General features: G+C 38.3%; 2 protein-coding genes across 3 annotated transcripts in view; one reads left to right on the top strand and one right to left on the bottom strand.

Annotated features, from left to right (window-relative positions):
- Window positions 1-16,400, bottom strand: part of ift140 (intraflagellar transport 140 homolog (Chlamydomonas)) — a 30,476-nt gene that overhangs the window by 4,743 nt on the left and 9,333 nt on the right. For both annotated transcript variants that reach the window (XM_084102900.1, XM_084102899.1), the window contains 2 exons: window positions 673-850; window positions 111-301 (listed from right to left, as the gene is read on the bottom strand). In XM_084102900.1, the coding sequence (XP_083959026.1) occupies window positions 111-301; window positions 673-850 (369 nt within the window). The remainder of the gene's footprint in view (window positions 1-110; window positions 302-672; window positions 851-16,400) is intronic.
- Window positions 2,742-12,504, top strand: tmem204 (transmembrane protein 204). Its single transcript, XM_084102901.1, has 3 exons — window positions 2,742-3,525; window positions 4,650-4,805; window positions 10,714-12,504. Exons 1-3 carry the CDS (start codon window positions 3,279-3,281, stop codon window positions 10,956-10,958), a joined length of 648 nt encoding a protein of 215 aa, XP_083959027.1. The 5' UTR covers window positions 2,742-3,278; the 3' UTR covers window positions 10,959-12,504.

Raw genomic sequence — 16,400 nt, 5'->3', positions numbered from 1 at the left:
CATTCTGATTTAATAAAGAAGTTACAAAATATAAATTTTGCACAAAAAACAAATCCCTTTGTCCCTCAGTGTGCATGTCAGCAGTGATTGTGTGTGAACGTGACACTCACTACACCAGCGCTAGGTTCTTGTCCCCCATGGCCTCCAGGTGTTTGGCGTAGCTGTAGTATGTGGTTCGGAGATGAATGCGGTCGTGTGTTTCTGCCGTCTCTACCGCCTGTTGCCACTGACCCGCTGCCTGATGAAACTTATTCAATAAATCAAACCTCCCGCATGACTTATACAAATGCTCGGCATCCTCCTGCGAAAAAAAGAGAGAGATGCTGTGATAAACCCAAATGTTTAAATCCAAATGTTTAGTTCTTGTTATTGTACTGAACGAGACAGAGAGGCTCCAAGGGCACAAGGTTTATTTAGATAACGCTGTGTTTGTGCTTGTGTGATTTAAACAGCTTCCATAATGTGACATACCTCAGAGTGAAACATACACTACATAAAAGTTGTTCCAGAGGTGGAGAAAGTTATTAGATATTAGATACAAGATTATGATAACAAACTTGCCTTTCTTTAATAATAATGCATACTTCTGAATGTGCAAATGAGAACGGGAACATTTATTAGGTTAGCAAAATAGGTCATATTTGTCAAGCTTTGTCAATTTTTGTGTCTTACCAGCATGCCCAGCTGTGTCGCCAGCACGGCCACCTGTGCCTCCAACTCCGGCTCTTTTTCAGCGTCCCTGAGAGCACGAGCAGCCCGTGCGTTACCCATGTTCCCCAGACACACACGCGCCACGTCCAGGCGACGACTCTTCACACACATACGCGCCATGTTCTCCCACACCGCCTCACTGGAGATTCAATCATGTACATGCACACATTTTACATTAACATGTCTGCATTTGGCAGATGCTTTTATCCAAAGCAACACTGCATTGAAGGTATATATTTTATTTCATGCATTCCCTGGAAATCTAACCTATGGTCATAGGTTCATTACTATTGACATTCTCTACTGTTTGAGCTATAGGAATTAAAGGGATAGTTCACTTTGAAATTAAATCTCTACACAACCACGTCCAAGTGATCTGAGGGCGCGCACGCTTCCTGGTGTGTGACGTGTGCGCGCGTTCTGGCTTAGTCTGCGCAAGCGCCGAAAAGTGTACAAGAGGTAAAAACGATATAAATACTGTTCGTTTTCTCACACAAACCGCTCGTTTCGTGTCTTAGGCCATCAATGTGTAATTTGGACTTCTCTGTGCATGCTCTCTGAGGTGGTGACCATAGACCTGCATTATATGACTGACAGACAAGAACGGTTTGACCTAAAAATATCCAAATTGAAACTACTGCGGAAACAAAGACACCTACATCTTGGATGCCCTTGAGGTAAACTAAAACATACCAAAATTTAATTTCAAAGTGAACTATCCCTTTAAAAACAAACAAACCAAAAAAACATTATATATAATATTCAATGTCTTTTTTCTCATCACTTTAAGATCTGCACTGTATTAAAGTGTGGATGCATGCACTGAAACATAACATGAAACATCAGACCTGTCTTAAAATGGTGTGAGGATGTGTTAAAGAGTATATTCGCGCAGTCTTTTGTCTCTTCAGCACTCAGCAGCTGCACTTTGAGTGTTTCTGCTCTTTCTCCTTTCGTTCCACCTCATGAGCGAACCGTTTCAGCTATGCAAGGAATGACCCCATCAACACCCAACACTCTCTCTCCCACATTCCCTCTCTCCCACTCACTTGGCCCTTCGTGCCCTCGCTCCTTTTTTCATCCAGTCCCATCTGGTCTTTATTTATCCAAAATCCCCCTGTTCTCTGGTCTTTTTCGCTCCGTTCGGCTTTAGTAGATACAGATGTGGGCTGTTTATTAGAGTTAAGCAACAGGAAATTCCCTGAATCTTTAGGGGCCCAGAACTGAGCAAGAAACAACAGAAAAGTAGAGAGAGAAGCAAATCCAACCAGGATGATTTATGATTCTCCATTTTATTGGATAAAAATGTAGAAATTAAGTACATTTTTACATTGTTCTGGGTATGTGGCTTCTTCAATGTACATCTGTAGGATTTCTTCACTTCCCAGCAAGCAATTTTACGTTTAAAAGACATCTAATAGCCGTCCAAACACAGCTCAGACGTCTAGGCTAAAACAAGGGAAAATTCGGGCTTAATTTTATAGACGTCTAAACCATAGCCCAAGAATAGACTAGTCATCAATTAGATTACAATGAAATGAAATGAGTAAAGAAATGAAACCAGACGCCTTGTAATCACTGTTTACTTTGCTTACATGATGGAATATCATACATCTCTCAAGTTATTTTGGCAAAAACAACATGTAACCAAATTCAAGGTTATTTTGGCTAGAAATGGGTAACTCATAGCCGGACTATATCGGGTGTATAGTTAACCTAGACTGTGAAATGACGGCTATTGCTTGCTGGGTTGTTTTATGGTCCAGCAGGTGAAAATGGTTCATTTGATCACTATAACAGGACAGCTCTCCTCAACAACACACTATCTGAGGAATCATTCATGTCTAGAGTGCAAACGTTGCAGGACGATGCACAACTTTAATACGGAGTGCTACAGGTAGATTTCACTAAATACATGATATTACATCTCTCGCTCCATTAATAACCAGCTCACTGAGTCAAAGAGAGAAAGGGGACGGCGTTGCATTCTGTTCTGTCTGTTTTCCTTCCAGGAAACACATCCTGTAGCTGGAGTAACTCGTTTGCCACAGAGAGAAAGAGAGAGAGAGGTATTCCCAAGTACTCCCTACCCTCCCAGTTCTTCTGAGCTTTTCAGGGATGAAGTGCACACGCTCGCACGTGAACATGGGAAACTGCTTAGGATGAGTAATCAGAGATAAACGAGTGAAGAAAGAGTGTGAGAAAGAGCAAAAAGCACAGAGACCGCATCACACAGACATTCCTCAGCGTTCCCAGCAGGGAGACGTGGAGAAAAAACGACCCAGCGCACATCTGCAGGAGAAAGGGGGAGGAACAGACCTTAGAGCCGGAGACAGAGAAAGGACGAGGATTTAAAGAAAGCGTGCTTGTTTATGTGATGGCCTTGGAGGTCCAGTGTACAGCCCTACGAGCAGCATCGGTCCCGGACTCTGAGGAAGAGGGCTAGAGACTCCTCAGGACACAAGAATGAGTGGCGATGTCCTCTAGCTAACCTCTTACAGCGTTCATGCCGCTCTGCGTTTAGCGTGCACGTGTACCCGTGGACGTTTCAGGTATTTGAGAGGCGTATGGCCGTTCGCAGGCTGGTGGTGGTGGCGGCGGCGGTGGCCCTGCTTTCTCTGGTGCTCAATAACGTGGCGACGTTCAGCTCAAACTGGGTGTTACAGGTGCTGGAGGACGGACGCAGGAGAAGCGTTGGGCTCTGGAGAGCATGTGCGCACGAGGACACACACACTCACGAGCTCACACCCTGCCAGAGACTCAGCTGGGGATCGGAGTTTGCGGGGTACCAGGAGTCACGCAGCACTGTCAAACGTGAGTCTCCGTGATACAGCGAGAGCGTGTGTACTGTGTGTAAGGGAATAGACTTCTGCAGCAAATCAAGAGAATTACGCACTTTTTAATGCCCTTTGTTCCTAAATTTAACAGAAAAGGTTAACACTTTTATTAAGAAATATTATATTAATATAATAATTTTCAACGTAACATGTACATTAAATTAGAAATGTTACTAAACATAAATCAATATATTTTATCTATATAATTTCAGTGCCAAGCATGATACAAAATTAATGTCTTATGGAAAGACATTAAACACTGAAAAAAAAAAAAAAAAACACTTAAAATGTGACTAACAAGTACATAATTTTTAGTAGATCATTTGTGAATACATTAAAAATTATATAAAATGTCATTAGTGTACATGTTTCATAAATATATTTCAAATTTAAGTGAACATCAACTTTGCTAATATGTTTAATAGAATGTTACTTTAAAATAACTTTCAGTAAGTAATTATTGAAAGCGTTACCACTCCACAAAATGTTTTAAATGTTATATATATAATTTTGTGAAGGGGTAACGCTTTCAAGAGCCACAAAATTTGCCAAAACGTGTTAAAAAATTGTACATACATTTTGTGTATATGATTGCGTGCTCTTTTATTTAGAAGTTTGGCTAGTATTAAACAATGGCAACTATCACTGGAAGAACCTGGCAGATTTGCTGTAGCATGCAGCCTGGCACGTCTGTCCATCTATCCTGATTTAGAAATAGGAAACGGATGGACACAGTGAAGGATTGTGTCTTTCAGGAAGTGACACCCACATTGGCAAAGTTGTGTCTTATGCACATCTGCAGCTGGATCTTCCTTACAATGATTCAGATGTTCTACCCACACACACCCACACATCTGCTCATACACAATGTAAAACATGTTTTTTTTAAAAAGTTATAAATAAAAGATTACAGGAGTTCGTTTTACAAGAAAATACCATTTCATTCTTTAGATTTCATGCTTAATTGAATGTGTTACTTGCCATTTCTTTGTAATGACTTGTGAAATTTCTGAGTGAATTTTATTTTCAGTGCATGTACATGTTGGGTGTGAATCACTTAAAAACCACTGAGCAATAATATTTTTTCTTTTCTGTTTACAGTTCAGTTTGACATGATGCGGGCATGTAACCTGATGGCTACGGTGGCTCTGACCGTGGGTCAGCTAATCTTCCTGTTTGGGTTATTGGAGATAAGCCACATTACCCAGGATTCTCAGTGGTGGGAGGAGGCCATCGCAGCCCTGTTCCAGTTAGCCAGTGAGTGTTCAAGTCTGTTTGTACAGTCAGTAACAAACACTAACAGCCTCTTTGAGGAGCTTCAATAAGCCTGGCAGAAATACAACACGCCCACCCTCAAATAACACATTAATTCTTCAATATCTAAGCCGTCTGTCCTTAGAGATACGGTCTCTATTGTCCTATGTTTGTTGTTCTGCATTTTGGGAAAGGAAAGATGGAGCTTTGTGGATCTATAACAGAACAAACATCAAAAAAGCACAGCAGTCTGAGCGCAGCGACTACACACAATTCAACAGGAAACAACAGAGTCCTAGCCAGAGGCCCGCTGACAAATTAAATGAACTCCCATTTGGGACGAACGCAGGCCCGTCTCTTTAAAACTTGCTGCTGATGTCCCATGAAAGTGTGCTGGCCGTGATGTTATCTCGTTTTATCACTTTGAATGGTTTGCCATTCATCTGCATGGATGTTTAAATGCTGACTGGCATTCTTAATGTAAAGCCATGCTTGTTGATGGGTTACTAGTGAATGTGTTAGTTGTGAGTGTTGTAAGTAATGATCTGCAAATAAAAGAAAATTACAAAACACCCAGAACATTCTAGCAACACCCAAGCAACCGCTCAGAACACCCTAGTTACATACTAGCAACCACCCAAAACACCCTAGCAACCACATAGAACATTCCAGCAACACTCTAGCAACCTCCCAGAAAACCCTAGCATCCACCTGACAACGCCCTATTACCCACCTAAATCACCCAACGTGGTGTATCTTATAAATAAATAAAAGAACATTACAAAACACCCAGAACATTCTAGCAACACCCTAGCAACTCCATAGCAACCACACTGAACACCCTAGCAGGTGCAACCACTTAGAATACAGAAGCAACTGCCCATAAGACCCAACCAACAACCTAGCAACTGCCCATAACAACACCCTAGCAACAACCTAGAACACTCTAGCAACGTCTTACTAATGACCCAGGATTACATTAGGATTAGACAAACAAGATTTGGGGGAAAAATCTAATTGCAATTTCATATTTTAATTACTAGAATTTTTATTAGTAATACTACATATAATATAATATAAATATTTGTTTAATTAAATCATAGCCGTGGCGATTTAATTATTCGCACTAAGCCATGTTGTGATTTTAGTTTTATTTTAATTAAACATGCTGCCCTACTACAGCACCCTAGCAAGCACCTAGCAACACCTTAGCAACCACCCAAAACACCCCAGCATGGGGTGGCACCAACTTTTGCACAGGCAAGCACGACTCACGTTTTATTTATACATGTAAAAATGTAGTTAATAAGAATTCTTTGATCACAGCCACTGTTTTCTTAACCTCGGGTCATTTTTTATAGCCACCCTGTACATTTCCTGTGTTATTAGAAAAGGTTATTTTCAAAGATGTTTGTGACTCCATGGTCTGGCTTTTGTGATGTAGTGCTTCGATGGTGGTCTGCTACTAGTGTAGTATATCAGTACAGCAAATAGTGCGCACTGCATGTGTATGTGTGCGTTGTTTTAAGTGTGACAATAGTTATATTTAGCTAAACAGGGTCCAGAGCACCAGCGGCTGCCGCACAGTTCCAGAGAACGACAGTCAGGCGCCAGGATATCCCTGTTCAGGACGAGGAAGTGTCTGTAACTACCTGTTATGCAAACCCAGAGCCGCAGAGGAAAGACGGGGAGGGGGTGTGTGACAGTAAGGAGTGGGGTGGCCGAGTGTCAGAGTTATTAGACATGGACTTGAACGGGAATTTATATTTTAAGAAGCGCAGACCGATAGAGAAGAAAGAAAAATGGATGTGTGTGACGCCACGGAGGAACATGTTTCATCAGGACAGTTCCACAATCTCTCAAAAAGTAGTGTGTGTGTGTGTGTGTGTTATGGGTGGAGGAAACAAGTGTCCTGATTAACTGTCCCTGCAATACTGTGTCTGTTTACACAATCTCAAGGAACCGACTATGTCTGACAAAATGAAAACAATTATGTCCTCGTACTGCCATATCAATTATAAACAAGCACAAACTGCTTCCCTGAAGTAAACGGGGGAAACCCAATCAGATGCAGGCAAACCATCAAGTCTTTATAAACATCTATACGTAACCCAGACTTTGCAACTGTAACATACAGCACATGCAAAGGCAGTTTGCATAGTTTAAGTGCGCTGACTAGACACATTCACACAGCGGTGTCACTGAACAGGGACTTTCCCCAGGACAGTTGCTCAAGGGCACAGTGATGATTGTTCAAGGCTAGTTTCTTGTGTCCTTAATTTCAAACTCATTATAGAGCACTTTGTGTAATATTATCCCATTATTTACTCACCCTGAAACCATCCTAGGTGTATATGAGTTTCTTCTTTCAGACAAACACAATCTGAGCTATATAAAAAAATATTCTGGCTCTTCCAAGCTTTATAATGGGAGTGAATGGTACCACAGATTTTGAAGCCCAAAAAAGCGCATCCATCCATCATAAAAGTAATCCATATGACTCCAGTGGGTTAATAAAGGCCTTCTGAAGCAAAGCCATGTGTTTTTGTGAGAAAAATACCCATATTTATAACTTTATAAACTATAATCACTGGCTTCAGGTAACGGCCGTACACGAGTCTAGGTCCGGTGGAAGAGTGACCTCTGACCCGACGCATGATGTACGCGGAAGCGTAGTGGATAGAGCAAAACAAAACACTGGTCACAAATTAGAAATCTAAAATGTGAATTTTTAAAGAGAATTGTCGGAGGATTTCGATATAAGAGAAGAGGACCGCGAGAGGCGTCTACTCTCAACTAAACTTACGCTACTCCTACATCCTTCGTCATATGTCGGGTCAGAGGTCACTCTTCCATCGGAGACTAGACTTGCGTACGACCGTTACCGGAAGCCAGTGATTACCTAGGACAACAACAGAATTGTGACATCCTTATGCAAGAAAAATGATAAAGAACATCTGATTGATGTTTGTCTGAATGCTGGGCTGTTTTAACCCAATTTTGAGTCAAATATGGACAAACCCAAACATTGGGTTAAAAACTTTCATTTAAAAATTTAACCCAACGGCTGGGTTTGTCCATATTTGACCCAAAATTGGGTTGAAACAACCCAGCAGTTTTTAGAGTGTGGATAGAACACCCTAGCAAAGTCCTAGCAACCACCTACAACATAGATGCTTCCATCCATAATGGCTGACAGGAAGTCAAGTGCGTCCCAATTAGTTAGAAAACATCCTGTTTTCGGTCGAAGTCCACAGTAGTCGATTGTCGAGTTCACGCGCGTGATCATAGATAACTAAACCTATGCGCGTGAACTCGACAATCGACTACTTTGGACTTCGACCGAAAACAGGATGTAAATACAGGTATGTGCGCTGGCTGAATTAACATCACTTTTATTCATATCTTTCACATCTACTGCAGTCAGATTCACCCGTGTTCACTCTGAAGGAATCATCTAACATGGCTGTGCACTTGTAATGACACATCAAGGATGTTAAGAGGCTAAAAGCAGGTTTAAAACTTGCCCCACTGAAGTCAACAGGGTGCAAATTTTAAAAAGAGGATAACACGGTGTAGGCAACACCGATTTTTGTCATTGTTCTCTGTATTGACAGCACTCCAAATTTACAAAAAAATGAGCTCAATGTTAAAATTGACCGGAGTTCTCCTTTAATTAACTGAAAAAACGAAGTGTGGAATATTGGACACTTCATGCACTCGACTGACACAGCTTTAATTATGTAGCGGAGGGGGAATGACAAAATAACCTTATAAAATTCATACACTATTCGATTGAGTACATAGTGCATAAGCACACTGTGTATAGTGTGTCATTTTGGATGCAACTAATGACTAACTAAATGTAATATTACTTCATGAAAAATCAGTCGAATAAAAAACTATAAAAAAAATCTGATTTATAAGCAGTGTAATCTACAGGACAGAATTAAATACATTTGTTCAGACAATGTTCGGTGTATCTACATTATAGTTATAAAAGAGAAATTTCATCATGTCTAGTCCATCATGACATCTCACCACAGTACTAAACTCATTATGTGAATTAGACAACATAAGTGTCAGAGTCTCCATTTACATTTTGCAACTGAAACCACACACCTGTTCTCCAATTCAACTTTAAATACACACTGAATGCCACATGAGTGTAAAAGAGTGAATTCAGACAACTGTATATACGACTGCACTCTATGTGTGATGTTAGGGGTCATGTCGTGCCAAAATGACAAAAAACTTGAAATATAATCTGACGGAAACACATTTCTAAAATTGGACTAGGGTGGATATATGGATGTGATTTGGATCAGGTCTGATCAGGACTACAGTCTACAAACAACTAAACAGATCTGAAAGGGGTTTTCTTTTGATATATCAAAAACAAAGACCAATTTTTGCTGTCTGTCTCAACAAAACTGATCAAGAATAAACAATCCATGAGAAAGAAAGTGAGGGAGAGAGAGAGAGAGAGAGAGAGAAAGAAATATGTAAAGCAAAGAGAAAAACATCTGCTCCTGATATAAATTTAATCGAGCCTGTTATTGTACATCATGTTCTAGTTCAATTGTACGAGTGTGTGTGGGTAAGAATCGTCAAATGAAACTGAATGAAATGGAGGGAAGGAAGGAAGAATGGAAGGATAGAGCAGAAAAGGAAGGAAAGGGGATGACATCGGGCCAAAAAAAGCTGCATTCAGAATAAAAACAGAATGAACAAATGACTCGCTCGCTCTTGTTTCTGCCTAAATAAAACGCGCGTAACATGATCTGAATCCTGTAACTTTTTCCATTCCATTGCTGAGATGATTCAATTCATCTCACATCCTCTGCGTTCTGTATTTCTGGGAATCTACCGTTGTGTTTTCAGGCCGCAGTTATTAATAACACATGTACTCGGAGTCTTTACAGGAAGTGGGAGACGTACTACTCCTATTAGCCAAAACCAGCTCAAATCAATCAAAAGGGAAGAAGATTGAACTATTATTGTGGTTGTGATGAATTAAAGGAATGTTTCAGGTTCAGGCTCTGTGGTCAGCTATGTGACATGCCGTCTAATACCAAAGAAAATAATTCAGTTAGTAAAAAAACAAATACAAATGGTGTTTACAGTAATGCACTTACAATAAAAGTCTATTGAGAAACAGCTTCAGGAGTGTGTAAAAGAAAAATGTGCAGCTCAAAAATATGTGCTCTCACTTAACTGAAGACCAACATGGTATACGTCAAGTGAGCATATCACAAGAAATACAAGCTATGACATTTTGATTAAAGTTTTTCATATATATATATATATATATATATATATAAACTGCACGGAAGAATTGTTCACAACAAGACCAGTAACATGCATTAAGAAAAATAAATCTGAAGAATATTAATTTATAAAACTGTATAAAAGTGCAAATTTCCCAAATTTTAAAAGTTAAAAAAGTTCAGGCAAATTAATTATTTCAAAAACCTTAAAATCTAGGAAAAGGCCATTAAAGAAATATGGTCAGAATTTTTTTTCTTTGATCGCTCCCTTAAATATGATGTCAAAAATATCCTTTTAAATGAGGAAGTATGATATTCAACACCCTTAATTCAATAAAAGCCTAATTTAGGTATAATTTGATTTGTTTTATTCTATATAACCTATTGCAATTTAATGGTGATATTTGTACAAATCGACTGATTTTAATGATATATATATATATATTGTATTTTAAAAGTTATTTTGCATTACACATTAAAGAAGAGCTAAATCTATCAAATAATGTGCTAAGTCGGCATGAAATGAAAATTCACTCTATTTTCTAAATGCATGCATCCTAAAAATTACAATTTACAAATTACAAATGATGCTTTGGCTATACTTTCTTCTGAAACTAAGTCCTGTCTCTCTGTCTCTGCAGGTTTTGTGCTGGTGATCGGCCTCGTGACATTCTACAGGATCGGCCCCTACACTTACCTGTCCTACTCTTGCTACGTAAACATCGCTGCGTGCTTGTTTGCCACGCTAGCAGCCGCCATGCTAATCTGGAATATTCTGCATCGCCGTGACGACTGTCTGTCACCGCCTGTCATTGTCATCAGTCGATCTTTGACCACACCCTTCAGGCCACGCCTAGACAATGACTACGTAGAGTCACCGTGCTGACACACAAAGACACATCTCACCTGAGACAAAAGGCATGATGGATATTTAGATGGGATGGACACAAAAGCCCATGGAGAGGATTTCAATCATTTTATGTGAAATTCATCTTCTGCTTAAAGGGACAGTTTACGCAAAAATGAAAATGTGCTGTTAATTTACTCGCCCTCAGGCCATCCCATCTTTTTTCTTCAGTAGAACAGTCGAGGATTTTTAGCTGAAACTGAAGTCATTGGTGATTCATATAATGTAAGTCAATGGCTACCGTCACTTTGAGTAAAAAAGAAAAAACACATACAGGCAAAACAAAATTAATACCAGTGGCTCCTGACGATACATTGAGGTCTTATGAAGCGAAACGATCGGTATTTGTTTTTTTGACTCTCAAAGTGACGGTAGCCATTGACTTGTACATTATATGAATCACCAAGGACTTCGGTTTCAGCTAAAAAACCTTTTTAAAGTTCTACTGAAGAAAAAAGATAGGCCTGAGGGCAAGCAAATTAACAGCAAATTTTCATTTTAGGGTGAACTGTCCCTTTAAGGACAAGGGTATTGATCATGTGACTGAAAAAAGTGACCTTGCTTCAGACTGAATGGAAGACTTGGAATGGAAATTCCTTTAAACACAGAAGAAGGACTGTGGATTGTAAAGAATATAACTGACAGATAAAGATCAAGCTGGATCTTGACACGTTTATGTTCATAAGTGCACTTATGAGAAAGTAAAAGCACATGTATCTATTATAGTTCTATGAAACATGGAGCATCAGATTTCAAAAGAAGTCTAGCATTGAATATTGCTCCCAGGTCATTTGGATATAGTCATTTACAGACCGGCATGGAATCTGCACTTCTATACACATTTTCAGTGCTAATTTAAGAGGACAAATCTGCAGGATGCATTTAAATTGGTGAATTTCACACATATTTTATGTCCATGCCCAATCACATTTTGCTCCAAAAAAAAAAAAAATGTCATAAAGAAAATAAAGTCTATTTTAGGACTATTTAAATTAAATTTGTTTTTCCAACTTTTCAGGTAGAAATTTTGACTAAATTTGATTAATTGCTTCATTTTGTTTAAACAAAATTTTCATCTTTTCTTTACTGTGAGGAGATATGACACCCAAATATGGTAAAATGTGTTAAACAGAGTTGATAGTATTATCAAATTATTCCAAAATATTCAATCTAATATGTGAGAAGATGAGATGGAAATCTGGTGGAGCAGATTCTGTGCAGGTCTGGGCATTTGGTACCAAAATTATTTTAGTGACTTCTGCCTGTTCATTTATCTCCATACATCTCCATGTGACGATTCATCAGATATTATATAATCTACAAGACACCAATGAGGAAACTCTGCATAGTAACCATTAAGAAGGAGATGATCTGAAACTGGTCATAATTGTATGATAAACTGGAACTATATCAGTTCAGTATACAGTAGACACAATATTTGTTAACCTGTGCCTGTGGTACCCATATATGTGTATAATACAGAGGTATATTAAGTATATTATTAAAATTTCACATTTCACCCTGAGCGGGACTGATATAATATTATTGAAGTAATAAACAAAGACATTCAACACACAAAAGGGTTGTTCTGGGATTGACTGTGTGTGTGTGTGTGAGATCGGTGAGCACAGAGTCAAGGACAGTCTGAATGAGAGGAAATGAATGGACACACACACACACACACACACACACACACACACACACACACAAACACGCATACACTAAGGTGACCCCCAGATTCCAGACTGACACTTGGATGACGATAACATGAGGCTAATTAATGTTACTACGTGCGCAGAAACTATTCGCATTATTAAGGGATAGTTCACCTGAAAATAAAAATCCTATCATTATTTACTCACTTGCATGTTGTTTCAAGTCTGTATATAAACAACATTTTTGATTTTTAGGTGAACTATCCCTTAATCATGCACAAAGTTTTTTAACAAAATGTTTCACGTTTCCCACAAGTATATTAAGCAGCACAACTGTTTTCAACATAATAATAATAATAGTAATGTTAAAAAACATTATTAATAATAATAAGAAATGTTTCTTGAGCAGCAAAACATCATATTAGAATGATTTCTGAAGGATCATGTGACACTGAAGACTGGACTTTGATCACAGGAATAAATTACATTTTAAAATATATTACAATAGAAAACACTATTTTTTTAAAGTGTAATAATATTTAAAAAAATATTACTTTTTTACTGTATTTTTGATAATAGACTTCTTTTAAATAACATAAAAAACTTTTAAATGGAGCTGTATATAGACACATCATACATTCATATAATTAATATATGCATATGTAGAACATTACATGAATGTATGAGGTGAACTGATATTCCTGCTTTTTATTCTTAGTTATTTTATTGACAATTTATCAAGAAATCAGCTTTGGTCAATTTTTTTGTATTTTATTGTATTCACACTTGCTCTTTCCCATACAGTGAAAGCATGAAGTCACCAGGGTTTGTCTTGTCAATCTCCAAATAAGACAAAAAAGCACCAAAACATATAATAAAAGTGGTGCATATGACGCGTGCATTATATTCCAAGTCTTTTGAAGTCATACAATAGCTCTGCGTGAGAAACAGACCGAACTTAAACATTTATTTTCTGTTGTAATTCTGAAACCTTGCTTCCTCATTCATACATGGCATGGCGAAATGACTTGCAAATATGATGTATCTTGATATGCCATATTGAATATATCTGTGTATTACTTATAGGAATATAGCACACAAGTCATAAGGAAAATACTTTTATCATACTTTAAAGGTGCCTTTTAATTCTTATTTAGAGCTTCACAGCTTCTGATCACTTGCTTTTATTGTTTCGAGAAAATCATACAGATTTGAAATGATATGAAGGTGCATATATAAATGACCGAATTTTCACTATTAGGTGAACTAACCTTCTACAGGGGTGCAAACACATGTATGGTCAAAAAAGAGAGAGGTAATCGAAGCCCTCGTCCCGCGGCAAATATCCAGATACTACATTGCCACCATCCCCAACCCACCCCTATAGGCACATGAAAATTTAGTTAAATGAAATTTAGAAAAACTATCTTGCACTTCTTCTTGCTTTACTGCTACTTCCTGAAAACAATTTCACCTGATGATTTGAATAGCTCTTTTTGTAAAGAATTAATAATTCTAGGATGATTGGGGTAATTGTGTAGGGTAGGCCTAGTGCATTTGCATAAAAACTAATAAACAAAATACAAATATAAATACAATAAAACACAAATACACGAGAAATAAAGCAGTGCTTTATGTTTTTCAGGTAAATTAACTGTATTAAGTATTAATACAGTTTATCTTTTGACAAAACGTGATTTTTCTCTTTCTCTTTTGTTGTTTGATTAACTTTGGTGACACAAACAGCTGCAGGTATATTGGGTGCTGTCCCTTTAAGACGAATGCGCGTATCTAATACCGGTAATGGCACGCATCCGTTTTATTTTGACTGCGTTTACGGGGAAACTCGTTGAGACGGACACTGGCTTATTTTTTCGTGCACATGTCTGTTCAAACACAAATAGATAAGAAAGAAAAGGGAATTCGGTGTTCACGAACTTCACGTGCTGTCTGCGACTGCGTGGCTCTGTGCGCCGACAGACCATCTACATTTGGATGTTAAACATATTATATAGCCTGATACAGCAAAGACAACGTCGGCTGTTTTAAGGTCAAAATAGGCTACAGAATATTTCGTTCTGTAGGCCTATTGACAGGGGCAATATTTGAAAATCGATAATTAGGCCTATTTTTTAAATTACAATTATATATGCATTTGTCAAAAACCGAGAGACTTTCAAGCATCAAAATGTAATTTATTAATATGTTTTTGCGCCTTCTGTTTTGTCTGAAAACTTCCAACACTCTTGCGTGTCGCGTGAAAAATAGGCGTCGGTTGCGGTTCTATTTCTAGCACGCGGTTTCGGCGCGGCTCGAGAAGTGTGTGTGTCACGCAGGCATTGTGCTCTAACCAGTTAACATGAGAGCCGACATAAAAACGGACACTCCACGCCACGCAGAGAGAAATGTGATGCAGTGGCAGATCCAGAGTGAGACAGAAACACTAGTGGTTCACGCTTGCGCACATACTGCTTGTTTGGCGCGCAGTGTTCTGATTCGCTTATTTCCTATTTACTTGTTGGTGGACACAATCCAGAATTACTGTTGGTTAAATTATAATCAGACCCTCTCAAACCACCCCACCCCCCTCCTTAAAAAAAAAAAACTTCGGATCTGCACGATTCACACAAGTCACCCAAACTGACGTGAAAAAAGCGGGAGGCGCCGAAAAGCGCGCTGTTTGCACCCTGCCCTGCTTCTAAAGAAGGCCATTAAAAAAAATCTGCCAGTATGTGTTACAGGGATCCGTCACAGTTCTTGAGAATTTAATTGTTAAAGATAGGAATCAATAGATCACTCAGCTCAAGCTCTTTTCCTCTCCTCCGCATTTCATCTGTTGCTAAAATGAACTAAAACAATACAGCCGGAATGTACAGTACACACACCCCATACAGTCATGGAAATCTGTGTCTTTTACGGTAGTGCTCTCATACACACAAGGCGTCTTTTAGGAAGCCGCTACACACACCTACATATAAACACCAGTAACCTTACAAGCACGCGAAGTACAATTACAATTCCCATTATAAACATGAAACACACAAAGCCCTTTCTGTGTATTTGATTTAAACCGGGAGACGGCAGTGTGTGTGCGTGTCTGTTTAGATCACTATATCCTCTCTGGAAATATGACTGGAACTGCATTTTGTATTGTCTGAAACCAATGACAACACACATACAATATATATGCCTGGCTCACCGTTACCTCATTTATCATTAGTAAATCATTTTTATGATAAAGATCATTTTCATAACATCTCCCTTTTCACTGTAACGGCTGGTCAATGGTAAGCATGCCATCTGGCACGTCCTCCTCCTCACACACCCAGAATGCAGGCAGGCAGAACGCAGAGGATGTTTCACTCACTCACAGCGACTCGTGTTTGTGTTTCAAAAACTAGAAAATATTTCGATTTTTTGAGATTATTAGCATCAGCCAATTACCTTTCATCTGCTGACATTTTTAAATATTTTGAGAATTCTGAGCAGTGTTACTTTACTATCATTTATATAATACTATATTATGTAGTATTTTGAATTAGCTTTTTTTATTTACATATATATATAAATACACATATATTTATATTTAGCATTAACTGATATTTATTTCTTTTTTTACTTCTAACATTTTATATCAGTTAGTTATCAAGGAAACATTTGTAATTGTTAAGCTTTTAGGTTTTTCATCTAATCTTTATTTTAATCAAAGACATTTTTAATAGTTTTAAGTTAACAATAACACTGATTTTGAGTAATTGGCAATCGA

This window comes from Abramis brama (genome assembly GCF_963993115.1).
Source record: "Abramis brama genome assembly, chromosome: 24".
NCBI lineage: Eukaryota > Metazoa > Chordata > Actinopteri > Cypriniformes > Leuciscidae > Abramis > Abramis brama.
Note: the sequence above shows the minus strand (reverse complement) of the source record. Positions and strands in the feature narration are given on the sequence as shown.

What these genes read in the sequence shown, in the direction of transcription:
- tmem204 (XM_084102901.1), top strand. Translation starts at nt 3,279, where the DNA reads ATGGCCGTTCGCAGGCTGGTGGTGGTGGCGGCGGCGGTGGCCCTGCTT. An exon ending in GTCACGCAGCACTGTCAAAC is followed by an intron (nt 3,526 to 4,649) that starts GTGAGTCTCCGT and finishes TTCTGTTTACAG; the next exon opens with TTCAGTTTGACATGATGCGG. An exon ending in AGCCCTGTTCCAGTTAGCCA is followed by an intron (nt 4,806 to 10,713) that starts GTGAGTGTTCAA and finishes CTGTCTCTGCAG; the next exon opens with GTTTTGTGCTGGTGATCGGC.